Raw genomic sequence first — 16,223 nt, forward strand, 5'->3', positions numbered from 1 at the left:
CAAAATTGGGTGACTGGGCAACAACATGGCAGATGAAATTCAGCGTTGATAAATGCAAAGTAATGCTGAAAAATATAACCCCAACTATACATATTAGATGGCATCATTTCAATTAGGTGTTACTATTCAAAAAAACGCCACTCTCTGAAAACGGACACTCAGGCTATGTCTACACTAGCACACTACGTCGAAGTAGCCTATTTCGAAGTAAGAACATCCAAATAGGTTACTTTGACGCATATCGTCTACATGTCCTCCAGGGCTGGTGCCATCGATGTTCAATGTCGAAGTAGCGATGGAGAACGTCGAAAGGAGCTGCCCCTGAAGGAAATGTGGAGCGTCCACACACACAAGTGCTCCCCGTCAAAATAAGGGGCCAGCAAAGCCCCAAGTCACTCCCTTAAAGGGCCCCTCCCAGACACACTCGGCCTGCACAGCAAGAGATCCACAGAGCCGACAACCGGTTGCAGACCCTGTGCACGCAGCATGGACCCCCCAGCTGGAGCAGCAGACAGAAGCCCTGGGCTAAGGGCTGCTGCACACGGTGACCATAGAGCCCCACAGGGGCTGGACAGAGCGTCTCTCAACCCCTCAGCTGATGGCCCCCATGGAGGACCCCGCTATTTCCAAGTAGCGGGACGCAGATCATCTACACACACACACACTACTTCGATGTTGAACGTTGAAGTAGGGCGCTATTCCCATCTTCGGATGGGAATAGAAATTTCGACATCTCGCCACCTAAAGTTGATTTCAATGTCAAAATAGCTCACGGCACGTGTAGACGCAACGTGTGCTATTTCGACGTTGTGCCAGCTACTTTGAAGTAGTCAGCTAGTGTAGATGCACCCTCAGTGTGCAGCAGCGGCCAAAAAAGCTAACGGAATGTTGAGAACCATTAGGAAAAAGGTTGGGAAGACAGAAAATAACATGAGGCTAGGATATGCCTGCAACCTGAATTCTATGTACAGTTCTGATAGCCTCATTGTAAAAAGATATTTTAAAAATGGAAAAGGTACAGAAAAGGGTAACAAAATGATTAAAGGTACAGAACAACTTCCATCTGAGGAGGAATTTAAAAGATTGGGACTTTTCAGCTTGGAAAACAGTAACGAATGGGGGAAACGACAGAAGTCTATAAAATAGTGACTGGTGTGGAAGAAGTATTGTTTACCCTTCCACATAACACAAGAACCAGGCGCCATCCAATTAACAGGCAATAGATTTAAAGTGAAGGAAAGGAAGTACTTTTTCCACAGAGTGCCCAGTCAAACTGGGAAACTTGTTGCCAGGAGTTTTTGTGAAGGCCCAAACAATAGCAGGGTTCAAAAACTTCATGGAGAATAGGTCCGTTAATGGCTATTACCCAAGATGGTCAGGGTGCAACTCCATGCGCTGGGCACCCTTAACATCCAGTTGCCAAAAACTGGGGCTCGATGACGTCTGTCTGGCACTAGCCACTGATGGAAGGCAAGATACTGGGCTAGACGAACCCTAGGTCCGACCCACTCTGGCTAGTCTTGAATTAATAACTGTATTTCAGTCATTAACATATTTTGCACTCCACTGTCAAGGAAACCGTCATTTGCAGAAAAGACACCTGGCGGGGTCTACAACATGTATTAATCTCAGGGGTGAGGGGCTGAAAGTGGCATGCTCGAGACCCACCCAGAATCCCAGATTAGCTGGAAGTTTCTATTTAAATTCTCTGATTACCATTAGACTTCAGAGTCCACACCCATTCAGCGGTATTATTACTGAAGCACCAATGCATCCGTTCCCATCCAGACTGTCTCCTTCACAGGTTTGTCACCTGGAAACATGTTTTCCTGTAGAGATGGATGAGGCCACTTGGAATGTGCCAATAATACAGTGTTCCCAGCTAGCACCAGCTCAATCTGGGAGCTGACAAGCATTGGAGGCCTAAGACATGTACAGGTTTTCAGATGACAAGCGTCTTTTCACTGTCCTGATGGAGGCCAAGGTCTCTGATTTCATTCCCTCTGGACTGACAGGGCTGCAGGGGGGCCATCTTAAGGGACAAGACGGCCTCCTGTTGCGCATCACAAACCCCTCGGGCTGACAACAGCTGCTGAGGAAGGGTGTAGAGAACTGGCAGGACGTGAGGTAAACCTCAGAGCTGCCGGTGGGGACATGAGGGGTCAGACACTACATCCCACTGCACATGGTGGGGGCAACAGCTTGCAAGGACAGAATAAATGGGGTTCAGGGCTGGATATTTACCTGAGGATGGATCTGTGGTTTGTCACAAGTGGCCTCAAAATCCAGCACTAAAAAGTAGTGATATCTCTGTGGAGGGAAGGATGACATTGCTGCCATGGACGCGCCAAAGCCGTGGGACGCCAGTTTTCTGCTTACGATGGAGCCGCACCCCTGGAGAAAATAATGTGGACGGTAGGAGCACAGGGCTTGTCTCACCCTTGGCAGTAAGCAGAGTAATCTTTGCTGCTCCAGTATGGAGGAAGAGTGCTACCATTGAACATCCAGAGGCATCTGAAACTTAGAAAGAGAAAGAGAAGCTCGCGTTAATAACGTGCACTCATCTCATTTGTACTGCTGTCTTTTCAAATGAGCCCTTTGGTAGTATGCTTTCTTGGGGCCTTCAGCGGAGGGCTCCACTAAGGAACCCAGGCAAGATAGTGACCTACTGTAAACACAGCATCTGACTGACTTTGGGGCGTCTAGGCCCACTGATGACCTAGACTTCACTTCTGCGAATGTCGCTATGCGCTGAGGTAGAACCACTTCAGCTGCTGCTCCAGGGCTGGCTCACAGGTCTGCACGCCATTGGGTGCTATGCCGATTGCTTAGGAAAGTAGTGCTCTGAGGCAAAGCACGCGAAGTCTGTAAAAAGACCTTTAGCCTCTTGATAGACATGTACCAGCTACAGAGGTTGAGCGCGGATGCCATTAGTATCACCCTCCAAAAGCCACTTGGCCCGAACCCTCCAGCTAGAGTCTCTCGCAACTCCCACGTAACACACCTCCACTGGCCAGTCCACCTGGCAGCTCTCAGAAGGGCTCATGGCCACACACAATCTCTCACTCACAGGTTCGGGGCGGGGGACAGAGAGGGGGAACTGATCTAATATGTTGGCATAAGAGGTGAATTTCCCTTTCAACCAAATCCAAACTGGTCAAATTGAATTAATTCCAACCTCTCCCTCACCAGAATCCCAACAAATATTTTATTTATACTCTTCTGACTTAAAACTCGTGTGGCCATTTTACAGCTCACTCATCCTTCGTGTGGCTCTCTGGCATCTGGAGTTTTTGATGGGGACAGAGAGAGAAAGAGGTGTCAAATGGTTTCTTTTACAAAAAATGTTGTTCTCCAGGAACGCACAGATCGAGGATGGTTAACAGTCTCGTCTCTAGGATGCTAGTGCCAACACTGCCCAGCCAGTGTTTGTTACCTAGCCTTTTGGTGGTTCATTGGAAACGGGCGGATCAAAATCCAGTTCCTAGGCGAGGGATCTCAATTAGTTCAAAAACCCACCACAGCTAGCCCCTAGGCCAGCTACTGAACAAGCATAAAGACTGAGCTCAGCCTTGCAGGAGGCTGACCCTTTCCAGCAGGGCCAAGACACTGGGGGGCAGCTGTTGGTGTCCCTGTCTGTGCCATCACTGTTCCAAGCATGCAGTTACCCATGTGTGTAGTTTTTATAGGAAGAGAGTCCCTGCGTTCAAGGAACTCATAAGCTAGAAAGGAGAGAAGACTTGACTCAGGACAGCTGGGGGCTAGCTGCCAGTAGCCGTGATCAGGACAGACTTCCTCCCTTCCAGGCAAGCGGGGATAGGTCTCACTTTGGCTTGGTTTCTTAGTGCAGTGAAGCTAAGCCCAGGCTCCCCTTGGTATGCACACAGTGCCTCCAGCAGCATCTTCAAGGAGGGCAGGAAGCCCCCCTTGGTGGATCTGAAGAGTAGCCAGATTTACATTACAAACCAAAAATGGCCTTAAAGAAGCCAGAGGACCATCATCCACAAGCAATACTGTGGTTATTTGCACAACAGACTAACAGATACAGTCACTCTCTATCTGGTAAATAATGCACGTGCCAAAACACACACTTAATGAGGTAATATGCCTTGAAGAACAAGTAAAGCCTTATTTACCTGAGAGACCCAAAGAAACTCAGAGAGAGCAGATTAGGAGATTATTGCAGCTGAGCAGGTCAGGTGCATTAGGTAAATACACATTTTGTAACCTTCCCTTAGAAGGATTTTATGTTAAAGAAATACATATGCACATTACAGATGGGAATCTGAGACTGAGAAGGTTTAATATGGAGTCACTTCCCGCCCTCTGACTTTCATGGTCTAGACTGGTTTCTACCTCCTAGTATTAGCAGTTTGGAGGCTGTACAGTTCAGTAAAGGAGCAGAGCAAGCAGGAGTCACCTGGCAAACTCAAAACCTCAGCTACAAAAACCATAACAAACAGCTGTCTTGCAAGCCTAACACAGTATTTATCCTAAAGGTGTCCAGCAATACCCATCACTTCTCCATCTAGCACTTTTTCTGTATACAATCAATTCACTACAGCCTCACAGAAATCACTTCCATTCGCTTCTAGCTTTGCCTGAATCATGTATTTATGCTTAAAATCTTTTAAGCTGTTAATGTGGAGTATTGAAGGCCTACTCAAGCACACAGAACTTCTGGGAATAATGCAGCTAGAAGCAGATCGTGAGAAAGAGTGGTCTGCAGAGAACAGAACAGAAGATCACATCACCATCTTCAAATATGTTAAGAGCAATTACAGAGGGGACAGTGACCAACTGTTCTTCAGATCCACTACCTATCGGACAAGAAGCGATGGGCTTCATCTGCAGCAATGGAGATTTAGGTATTCGGAAAAGTTTTTTAACTCTCGGGTTAGGAATAGTTCCCATGGAAGGCTGTGGAATCCCAACCACAGAAGGTTTTTAAGAACAAGTTAGACAAACACCAGTCAGGGACAGGCTAAGTTTACTTAGCCACCTCAGCACATGGGTCTGGATCTGGTGACTTTGAGGGCCCTTCCTATCCTACATTTGCATGCCTATGATTTAGCGTACTCTGAATGGGGAAAGTACAGCTGGAGTGGAGGAGGGAGGCAGGCAATGGGTGCCTACATCAAATATGCCCACTAACATAATACCTAGAGCTAGTTTAATACTGGGTAAGATCAGCACACTAAACCTTTGAGTTATGTGCAAGTTGAGAGGAGATGGGAACCTGGCTGCCACCTGGTTCCTGGCTCCCTTGGGCTTGCAGGAGCTGGGAAACTGACCAGCCCACGAGTGCTGGTCAGTTTCCAGACTCCCAGAGTTGCAGGGAGCCAGAAACCAGTGGGAAGCCTGGATCCCGGTTCCCTGCCACTTGCAGGAACCAAGAAACTGACCAGCTCATGGCTGGGCAGTTTCCAGGGACCCCTAAGGAGTGAGGGAGCCAGGAACCAAGTGGCAGCCTGGTTCCAGTCTCCCATGGCTTGCGGGACTGGGAAACTCTCACCACGGCAGGCTCTGGGTCTCGCTGCCTCCCATACTCCTCCCAGACACCTCACTCATGTAAAAGCAAAATACTCACATGTTGAATGTGTCTCTCTCGAGGCATTACTGTATTCCTGTAATGTATTTTAATGCCTATAAAGCTAAGCAGTGAACAGACACATGCAAGGTAGACATTTTGCTGAGACCCCTGACAGCCAGCAGATGACTGGGAACAATCCAACAGCAAACATTTGCTCTCTGCTTTTTTGACACGTGAAGTCTTAATCATACCATCAGCTAGCCACTACTCTCGATTTCCAGGTATTTGGGGGAAGAGACTGCAACATCTTTCTGGGAAAGTCCAGAGCACCCCAGAGCACTAGGGCGCCAGTGAGCAGACACTACTGAAATCATCTATGGCTGCTCCAGAAGATGCAAGATCTTGCTAATTATCCACTATTTATTCCAACATGCAGCAATACAGGTACTCAGTCAAAACACAGTTTTGGGGGGGAAAAAAATGCAACCCTTACACTACCCAGACCAATCCACATGTTGAATGAGTCAATTTCCAAAACCAGATGAAGTGTGATAAATGTATTTTATGCACACAGGGACAGATTATAATCTCAGTGTCAACTGTCACATCTGGCACTCACTCAAACCAGTTTAATGTTTCCTATTATTGAGCTATAATGCTCTATCCAGAGAGAGGTAGAGGGGTGTGTGTGTGTGTGTTTGATTTTTTATAAATAACAAAAAATAAAAATAAAAAAAAAAAATAAAAAATCAAACCAGGGCTTTTTTCCTGCCAGAACACCACAACACACCATTCCAACACCTTTATTCCTGGTGCCACCATTTTTATAAGGTTTCTGGGCAGCTCTGGGCCATGGCTCCTGCCACGGCCACTCTCTTCCAACTCCCAGAGCCCTGCCACACTGAAAGATGACTCAGTGTTACTGGGAGCTGCTCCTGCTGGAGGGCTCAGGGGAGCTGTGTAGCCATGGTGAAGAGCACATGGCCCGGCAAAGAAACAGCAGCACGCGGAGGTCTGCATCCTGGGCAAGGTGAGTGAATCCTGGGTTTTAGCAGGGGGGTTGCTTTTGGGGTGGGGGGGTCAGTTTGGGGCTTTAGCAGGGTGTTAAACTGCCTGGGGGCAGGATGGGGTCAAGACACCTTGACACAGCTTGGGGCTGCGGTGCAGTTAAGCCTGGGGGCAGTTTGGGGTTGCAATGGGGGGGGGGTTGGCTGCCTGGGAGGAGAAGGGGTGTGGTTTGGGGCTGCAGGGTGGGTTAAGCCACCTGGGGGGCAGGGGAAGCATGGTTCGGGGCTGTGGAGCAGGAGTTGGGGCTGCGAGGGGGACTTAAGTCTGGGGACAGTTTGGGGCTATGGGGAGGTGGTGCTAAGCCAGGGGGTAGGGGGGCACAGTTTGGAGCTGTGGGGGCGTTAAACCCGAGGGCAGTTTGGGGCTGCCGGGGGGGGGGGGAGGGACTTGAATTCCGGCACCTTTTTTCCCTAGAAAAACAGCTCTGAAACAAACTACAATCGTACTGTAAACTAAGGGCAGATGTCATGAAGTATGTTGGCAGACTGTACACAGACGTAGGAAAGTGTTACAGTATTTACACTCCTAATAACATGGGGAAATATCCACCTACAGGGGGTACAGCTGGGAGGTAACCTTAGTCCTGCAGGCTGTGTATTGCTGAACGTCACAGGGGACTTAGTTTGTTGTAACCAGTAATTATTGCTTACAATATATGGGAAGTTAGTCTGACCTGCAGTGATTCTGCCTCCAGAATGGCACCAGGCAACCCAGCCCAGTGCGAGTTTGTTCTCATCATACGCAATGCAAACGATGGCCAAGCACTGCAGCAGAGCTCCAGAAAGTCAGGAAAGCCAAAAGACAAGCAGGCCCCAAGTGTACTGACGTGGCTGCCAGAGGCCCCACTGAACCGGCAGGGAGAATTCAGTTAAGGTCTCTGGCGGAACGGCTTATCAGGAACCACAAGCATCCGCTAAAGTAGAGGGTCCCATATGTTTCTTGTTGCACACCCCTTCCAGGCCTACTGATCCAGCACCATGCTGTCCGCAGGACAGTTCAGGGCAACTGCCCCAGGGCTCACAGCTTTGGTGGGGGGCCCCCCCCCACTTCAGGGAGACAGGGAAGCACAGGGCCTAGGGCGGCCTGGAGGGTTAGTGAGGGGAGTGCTTGGCACTGGCAGCCTGGGTCGGGTGCACCTCGCAATCACCGTGGGAAACGGAGAGACCCAGTTGACTCTGCTCCCAGTGTGGCTCAGGAGAGGGGGCTTAGAGGAAGTTACCAAATGGGGCAAAGGGGCAGGGCAGGATGGGAGCTTGGGGAAGGGATGGAATGGGAGCCACGGTGGAGCAAGGAAAGGCAGGCTGGGGGCACAGGGCCTGGAGCAGAGGGAATGGGGTTTCCTGGGCCCCAACTCCCCCTGGGAACAACCCTGTACACCCCCTGCATACAAGGACCCTTCCCATCACTTATAAAGAAGGCATGCGTTAGCAAAGAACTGGTAAAGAGGTACCGCTGCCCAAAGACAGGCAAAGCACAGCCGTAGTTCTAACACAACGTACACACGCAGGAAAAACCACTATGTTCTGAACTCAGGCCAGACAGTTTCCGACTAGCTGAAGCCCATATTGTTCGGGCAGCAGAAGTTAGGGCTCTGTACATCAGGGTGTCTGTGCTCTCAGTGCTGCAGCTCAAAGTAAACTAACTTCCATATTTTATACAACAAATTCCAGAGTTTCAAAGCTTCATCTAAGTAACCTATCACACAAATACCAATTAATAAAATGTGAACAGTGCGCTCTTGTATGGATGCAAGACCTGATGTACTAAAAAGTCTTCAAATCACAAGCTACAGACATTCATAAACAGATGCCCGACATACATCTTTCACGAATGAGGAGCTCTGGAACAGAGCAGGACAAGAACCACTTGCCGTTCAAATCAAGAGAAGGATGTGGGGATGGCTGGGCCACGCTTTCAAAAAACCATCATCCAGCGGAGTCCATCAAGCTCCCACATGGAACTCGCAAGGAAAATGCAAAAGAGGAAGACCTCCACCAACACAGAGAAGATCTACTGAGACTGAAGAACAACAACTGGGGTCCTCCCGGAGTCAGCTGGAAGTTTTGTCCCAAGATGGAGCGAACTGGAGGCAACCTGTAGATGGCCTTCGCTCCACGCGGAGTAGAAGGGTTTAAATAGTCAGTAGTAGTAATTACTAAAATCCACCGTTACACAATTCATCCCGAGTATCCACCCAGAGACAGCTCATGTACCCAAGGGGTGCACGTACCACATGCTTTGGGAACCCCTACACTAGAGGGATGAGAAACTAATCAACAGTGCCAGTCATGAAGTGATCAGGGCATGTTAAGCTACCTTCTCCACTGGTGGGAGAGTATGAGACCTGAGCCCACACACAAATGCATTGCATATGCATGTACGCCTTGAGGTTTGTAGGAGGGATGCCATTCATGCACGTAACTCTTTCGTGCACAGAGAAACAAATTAGTCTATGAATCTTAGCTTTGCAGGCTTTGTGCCTTATACTAATATTACATTTTAGAAACAAGAGTAATTAAAACAAATCAAAATCATACAAGGGCAAACGGACCATCAGATAATTTCGACAGCCTGCTTTTCACCCAAGGGCAGCCCATTCACCATTCAAGCTCACAATCTGTAGTGATACCATAGCCTCAACTTGAGAGATGTGAAAAAGGCAATCTATGAGTGAGCAAACCCTTGAGTTAAGGAAACAGCTCGCCACACTTCGAGCCCAAGAATGGCCATACTCCAGAAAGCATTTAAAGGGACCTTCAGGCCAAACTCAGGCCCATTTTTAGAATTTGTACAGATACAGGCCTCTATCTGACAGAAACATATCCAGGCCTTTCTTTAAAAAAAGTAAACTAAGTTTTTTTTTAAATACAAAGTATTTTCTTGCAGTGTTTGCTACCCAAATATTGACACGTTTTGGTATGGCCTGAGATCCAGGAAATTAAAGAAAAACACTAGTCCATCTAACAGTACCGTTCAAACTTATTTCAAAAGAGTATACAAACATGTTGAATATTATATACTTAGTCCCTGCCCTTTGTACATAACTGTTTAGAGCGACAAGTGGTGTTCAGCCACCTGAGACTGAGCAGCAACATACATTAACACACTGCTGTACTTTAAAAGTGGCAATGATTTAAAGTAGTAATAGACAGCCAGGTCACCTAGATCAACTGGCTCATCCGACAGCGTCTATACTTTGGCTCTCAGTTCAACATATTTTCCTCATTTAATTCCTTTGGGATTTGGTTAGGTTCGTTAGTCCCAACCCCCCATTCTGGGAAACTTCCAATGTAACTTTCCCAAAGTACTCCTCTGAAATGCCAGCGTACCATTCTGCTCAGTTACTTGTCACCAAGACAACTGTATACTGATTGTCTTTTTACAGACTCCAGGACTGGACTTAGACCTTCCCACTACAAAAACAGCAAGATTCACACGCAGACACCTACTCCCAAAGACCTCGCAATCCACATGAGGGAGAACTGTAGTGGAGAAAAGGAAACTTATTTCAGTGAGATCACATGGGTTCTCATTTCAGGCATGCGCTCGTCTCGCTAGTTCAATTTAAGGAAATAATGTATGGTCGAGTCACTCCGTGTGGGCACTGAAGTGAGTGAAGGAGGGAAGTGGGGGAGGACAGGATCCATGGACATTGGGAGGGAATTCCAGAATTGGGGAAGTTTCTCCTATTTAGCCCTCCTACTCCTCCCCTGTTCCTTCAAAGATGTGCCATGCGAAACCACGGCTCAGACCATCAGAACTGTTTCCATAGTGATGTCACAGACACAATGGCTTGGGAGATAACAGGGCCTGAGGAAGGAGAGCAAGGTTTCAAAGAAGAGTGTTTCCTGCACCGTGATAACCAGAGTGCTGGGAAGGAAACAGGTATCACAGCTTATTTGACATTATACTGACACCCTACCAAATTTGCGGTCAATTTTGGTCAATTTCACACGGTCATAGGAGTTTAAAAGTCATTAATTTCATTATTTCAGCTGTTTAAATCTGAAATTCTAGTGTTGCAATTATAGGGATTCTGCTGCAAAAAGGAGTTGTTGTGGGGGGATGGCCAGGTTATTGCAGCATGGGGGTTCAGTACTGCTACCCATGCTTCTGGAGATCCCAGCGCTGAAGGCAGAACCGCTGCCTGCTGAGCGGCACTCTCTGCCAGCAGCCACCACTGCTCTGAAAGCAGTAGTGCAGAAGTAAGGGTGGTATGGTCAGGTCTTGTCATCCTCACTTCTGCACTGCTTTCAGAGCTGGGTGCCCAGCCAACAACTGCTGCTCTCCAGGTGCCCAGCTCTGAAGACAGCCTAGAAGCGAGGGTGGCAATACCACAACCCCACACCCTAAAATAAGCTTGCAGCCAGGGTTCCCTGTAAGCTGGAGGCTTGTGTGGCCACTCAGGAGAGATGTGAATGCTGCCTGTCTGATTTGCAAAGTGCCCACACCTAGGTTTCTCTTCCTGTTGGTGGTGCGCAGTCATGTATGCCTCAGTGCACAAAAAGATTATGAGGACATGGATGGGGGAAAAAACCACACATGGATGGAAAAGATTAGAAGGAACAGCGCTTGCAACACCCTTTTGGGTGAGGACGCCCAATGTGTCTCCCTATGACATCTGAATAGTACAGGTAGAAGCACACAAAGCCAGATTTCATGGAGGGAGGCCAAATTTCACACTCCGTGACACATTTTCCGTGGCCATGAATTTCATAAGGCCCTACTAATCAAGATGCAGCTCTCATCAGACCACCTACCTTCAGGGCTGCCCCCTGAGTGTTTCCCAAAGTTACAGAACACAATTCTGCTCCAGCTTATTAGGCCAGCTCTGCAAGGCACCCCGCTTTTGTCAGCTCTTTGACTGGTCTCTTAAAACACATTTTACTGTGTGTTTTAACATTTTTCCCCAAGGGCAGAGGTGGCTACACAAATGGATCTCACGCTAAAATTGGAGGAAATTCTGCACATAGAAGGACAGAAGGACTGACCATTAGCAAGAAAATAATGGGAGGAAAAATACCTGACATGCATGAATAAGCAGAGAGTGTAAAACTAGAGTGGAAGAATATATTTGGTACTTGGCACAGCACCCTTCATCAGACGACTTCAGAGTGTTCTGTGCAAAGAGCCAAGTTACATTTTTAACAGTGGCCCTTGGGCTTGGTTTAATGTAAGGACACAGTCCACAGCTGAGCTTCCACTAACAGCAGTGGAGTAAGTCAGTAGAACAGCTGTGACACACAGTGGAAAGTAAAAACTTCAAGCTCTTTTAGAACTAGAAGTTTAGCCACATTGGCAAGTCACTGCACTGTGTGACTTTTTGCTCAGGGGTGCATGAACAGTACATCCCCAAGCTCAGCAAGTTACAAGTACCAGAGGGGTCAGATACATTTGGTGAAGTGGGCTTTGCCCATGAAAGCTTACAGTTCAATAAATCTGTTATTCGCTAAGGTGCCACAGGACTTCTCGTTGTTACAGCACTCTAAAGCTCCAGCGTAAGCAGGCTCCCAGCGCTGCTAGCTACTTCCCTTGTGGAGGTGGTTGTCCTAGAGCCCTCGGAGAGCTCTCTCCTGGCACTGGTATGGCAACCACACTGCCATGTTAAAGCACTGCCACTTTAAACCTGGAAGGGCAGAGGAAGCCTGTGGCTTTCTGTCCTTTGGTCATATGGTATCTGGCAGATATGATTAAATGATCTGCAAAAATAATTGCTGTGATGTCAATCAGGTACCCAGCTGTGTACCAAATTATTTGAAAATCTGACTGTCAGGCTCAAGAGTTACACTCAACTGAGACTTACAGTATGGTTCACACCAGAGTTCCCTCAGAACTGTGCAGTTGGACAGCCATCCAGGGTGCCACACAGCCACTGACAACACCTGTTTCTATTGGTGGTGCACATCCGCACACACCATGGTGCACATAATATTTATTCTGCCCATGTAGGGAAATAATTAGAAGGAACAGTGGTTCACACCTGAACCATGAAAAGCTCTCAATAGTTTGGAGGCAGGCTATTCTGCACTGCTGTATAGTTCACATTTGGGAGAGTCCCTTTACAATCCTAAGGTTTAGACATTTCTAAAGATAGTTTGCATTCTGCATGTGATGGGAGCTGGAGGATATTTAAGGGTGGCAGGCAAGTCCGTCTGTGAAACCACACCAATCCACAACCATCCTGGAAAACTGGCAAGGGACAGATGCACCACACAGAGTTTCCACCAGCAATGAAATCCAGCCACAGAGGGTAAAAACAGCACTACTAACAGCACGTAGTTATACTGCCAAGAAATTTAGGACAGGAAGTGAAGAATCATTATCCAAGTCAATACGAAGGAGGGATTCAGAGAGAGAATGTAATTCAAATTTGTCCATCCTCATCATCCACTCTGTTCTTAGCTTTAAAGAAAATTTGTCAGAGAATATTTAGTGATGAAAATGGTAAGACGCCCCCTCATCTTTAGCTCTCATTTACAAAACTACACCCCACCTCCTGAAACATCAGAACCTACAGAGAGAAAGCACCCCTTACCACACATCTCCAGGACCACCACTTATAGCAACTCTGTATCCTTCGCACCTAAGAGTAGGCTTGAAAATGTGTATTTGTCTAATAATCTCCAATGGCCTCTTGTGAATACAGTTTATGGTGTCCAGTCCCATTCAGATTTGTTCAGGGATCACTATTTCCACAGCTGTACAGCAGGGTGAGCAAAGTGGGCGTCAGGGCCCCCCAGGGAGTGTGAAATTGCATAAGGACGGCACAGAATGACCAGCTGCTGGGTCTCAAGCACATCTATCATTAAAAATGTTGAAATAGGTGACTTTTTATATTCACATTTCTATACCAATTAATAAAATTTTTACATTCTAAAGACTTATTTTCATACACGTGCCAAAAGAGGTTTTGGTTTTTTTTTCATATGAACATAACTGACCCTTCCATCAGTCTGGATGACATTAGACAGGCTGTGGGGGGGAGGAGCTGCTAATTTCAGGGATGAAAAGTGGGGCTCCCCCCTGTGAAAAGTTTGCTTGGCCCTGGTGCACATGTTCAGTGCAGCTCCCACAACGGTGATTAGTGGATCAAAACAGAGAAAGTGGAAGTGGCAGAACTTTACATGCCACATGCCTTTCAGAGCTTTATTTTCTAGATTAAATAAAGGAAAGAAATCAATACCTGCTAAAATTAACACAGCCAAAGCAAGACAGGCACTGTAGCAAGCCTCCTAAAGGAATCAAGTCCCAGCTAAATATCTTTCAATCAAAACTATGAAAGTAAAGGTCATATCAATCTGTGTACACTTATTCAGCGACTTCTTTGTTTAGTGTTCAAATTAATTAGCATTTTCTTTTCAATGCAGCAGGTTTTAGTTTTCTGAATTTGAGGGAGAATCATGTCTGGCCATGTGCACCTACGAAGCTTGTTTATGAACACATGCACACGTGCTATTGTACTGAGCGCAATCCATGTTTTAGAGAAACAAATTCTATGAAAAGAGTCTCTCCTGAGAGCAACAGAAGCATTTCATCTGTGGTCTAAATTAACAGCCTGCAAAACTTCAGATACAAAGACCCCAACCCAAACTCGACTATTTAAGGTTAAAAAAAATAAAAATTAAAAAAAAAAAAGCACATTGTAACTTGCTTCCACCTGCCACTTCTATCTGGAAGAGTTACCATTTGGATTTCTAACACATGGTTTATTTAAGACAAAACCATTCTTGGTGTGAAATTGTATATGCCCAGTTTACAGTGAAAGCGCAATGAAACTCCACAGTTTTGCAGAGCACCAACCCACAAAGTAACTTAAGATGCCATTCAAAATGGCTGTGTACAGTGTCTGACAGGACCAATTCCTTTTAGAAATACTGCAACCCAAAGCAACTGCTTTTCTTAGCAGAGATAACGGTGCAATGTAACCAATCAGATCAGCCCTAAAGCTGTGGTCTTAAGAAGGCTGGAGAGCTAACTAATTGGAGATGCACACAGCTCCTACAACTGGAAGGGACCTCAAGAGGTCATCTAGTCCAGTCCCCTGCCCTCTTGGCAGGACCAAACACCATCCCTGGCAGCTATTTGCATCAATCCCTAAACGGCCTCCTCAAGGATTGAACTCACAATGCTCGGTTTAGCAGGCCAATGCTCAAACCACTGTACTATCAAGCCATCAACTCACACTATTTCTAAAATCAGAAGGGCAAGGGCAAAAAAGCCCTCCTCTTCCTCAGATTTATTTCCTAATACTACGCCATTACCAGGTAAAGCTACCAGGTACAGGGCTTGAAACAGACAGAGTAAAGTAAATGAGGTACATTGCCTGTTCCTGTGTAGAGATACTCCTATAATAGTAGCAAGAAAAGAGAGGGCGAAGACATTCCTGTGGCCAGCCATGCAATAAGTAAATACACACTGTATGTCTCAACTCTCAAATTCACTTCTGAGTCTCAAGCTCTCTCCCACCGAGAAAATGTGCAGTCAGGGTAATGTCATATATAGAAGTCAAACCACTGACTCCCCCAGTCACTCGCTTTCAGAACCTCCAAAGCCCAACAGGAATTTCCAAAAACCCCTGTTAACACTGCCTGCCCCTTTCAAGTCCACCTCCCGCAACAGCCGGTGAAGCCCCCACGAACGTCTGTTGCCCAAAGCCCTGACAGTACTGTGCCAAAGCCAGACCCGGATTTTGGGGGGCACACACAAGACACCCCCTCAGGTCTACTGAGCGGCAGACAACGGTCCAAGGAGCAGAGACCCAGACCAGGCGAGTTAACGCAGAATGGCACAAGGTGACAGCCGCCGGGCCCCTCCTTCTTACCCGGCTTCAGAGCCCCCTCCCTGCGTCCCGCAGCGGCCGTGCGCTGTGGCAGGGGGCCACGCGGGGAGATGAAGTACCCAGCACGCGGCTAGACCGCCCCGGACCCGCACCGCCGCAGGGCTGCAGCCCGGCGCACCCAGGCACAGGCTGCGCCGCCCCTCCTCGCCGCCCATCTTTCCCGCCAGCCCAGCAGCGCCCAGGCACCCCGCCCCCTACCGCGCAGCCCCGCCGGCCCCTCACCTCACTCCCACGCCGGGCACCCCTGCGCCCCGGCCCCGGCCCCTCTGAGCCCCGACCCGGGGGCGCAGCCCCAGCCCCGTCCCCGCCTGGCCTCGGGGGGCGGCCTGGGCCTGCGCCGGGCCCAGCCCCTGAGCCCCCCGCCCCTCCCGCGCCCGGCCGCCCCCAGCCAGGCCACCGCCGCCCCCGCGCCCGGCCAGGCCCAGCCCCGCCCCGCCCCGGGAGCGGTCGGGCTGTTTACACGGGCAGCGCCAGCCCGGCCCCGCGCACTCAGCACCACGAGTCCCCAAGCCAGCGACTCACCTCCGCGCACTCTGACCCCCGACCCCGCTCTGAGCGGCAGCGCGGACGGCCAACCGGAGCGGCCGCTCCCGCCGCCGGGGGCGGGGCTTCCTCCCCGCCGACCCGGACGCAGGCGCGCGGACGGCCGACAGCGGGGGAGGGGGGGCTGGCGCGCGGCATGCTGGGCGCTGTAGTTCCCGCCCGCGGTAGGAGGGGGCGGGGCGCGTGCAGCGGCTGGGCGGGAGCCGGGGCGTGACGCCTCCGCTGAGGGGCCCGGGCCCG

The 16,223-nt window shown here is 48.8% G+C and overlaps 1 protein-coding gene across 3 annotated transcripts in view; it reads right to left on the reverse strand.

Annotated features, from left to right (window-relative positions):
• Window positions 1-15,987, reverse strand: part of ERI3 (ERI1 exoribonuclease family member 3) — a 210,925-nt gene extending 194,938 nt beyond the window's left edge. The window contains exons 1-2 of one of the 3 annotated variants that reach the window (XM_075003314.1): window positions 15,963-15,987; window positions 2,245-2,514 (exon numbers count right to left, since the gene is read on the reverse strand). In XM_075003314.1, coding sequence (XP_074859415.1) covers window positions 2,245-2,340 — 96 coding nt within the window. In that variant the 5' untranslated portion in view covers window positions 2,341-2,514; window positions 15,963-15,987. The other 2 variants (XM_075003313.1, XM_075003312.1) reach the window with 2 other exon arrangements.
• Window positions 15,988-16,223: the final 236 nt, after the last annotated feature.

Source organism: Carettochelys insculpta, chromosome 9 (assembly GCF_033958435.1).
Source record: "Carettochelys insculpta isolate YL-2023 chromosome 9, ASM3395843v1, whole genome shotgun sequence".
Classification (NCBI taxonomy): Eukaryota; Metazoa; Chordata; order Testudines; family Carettochelyidae; genus Carettochelys; species Carettochelys insculpta.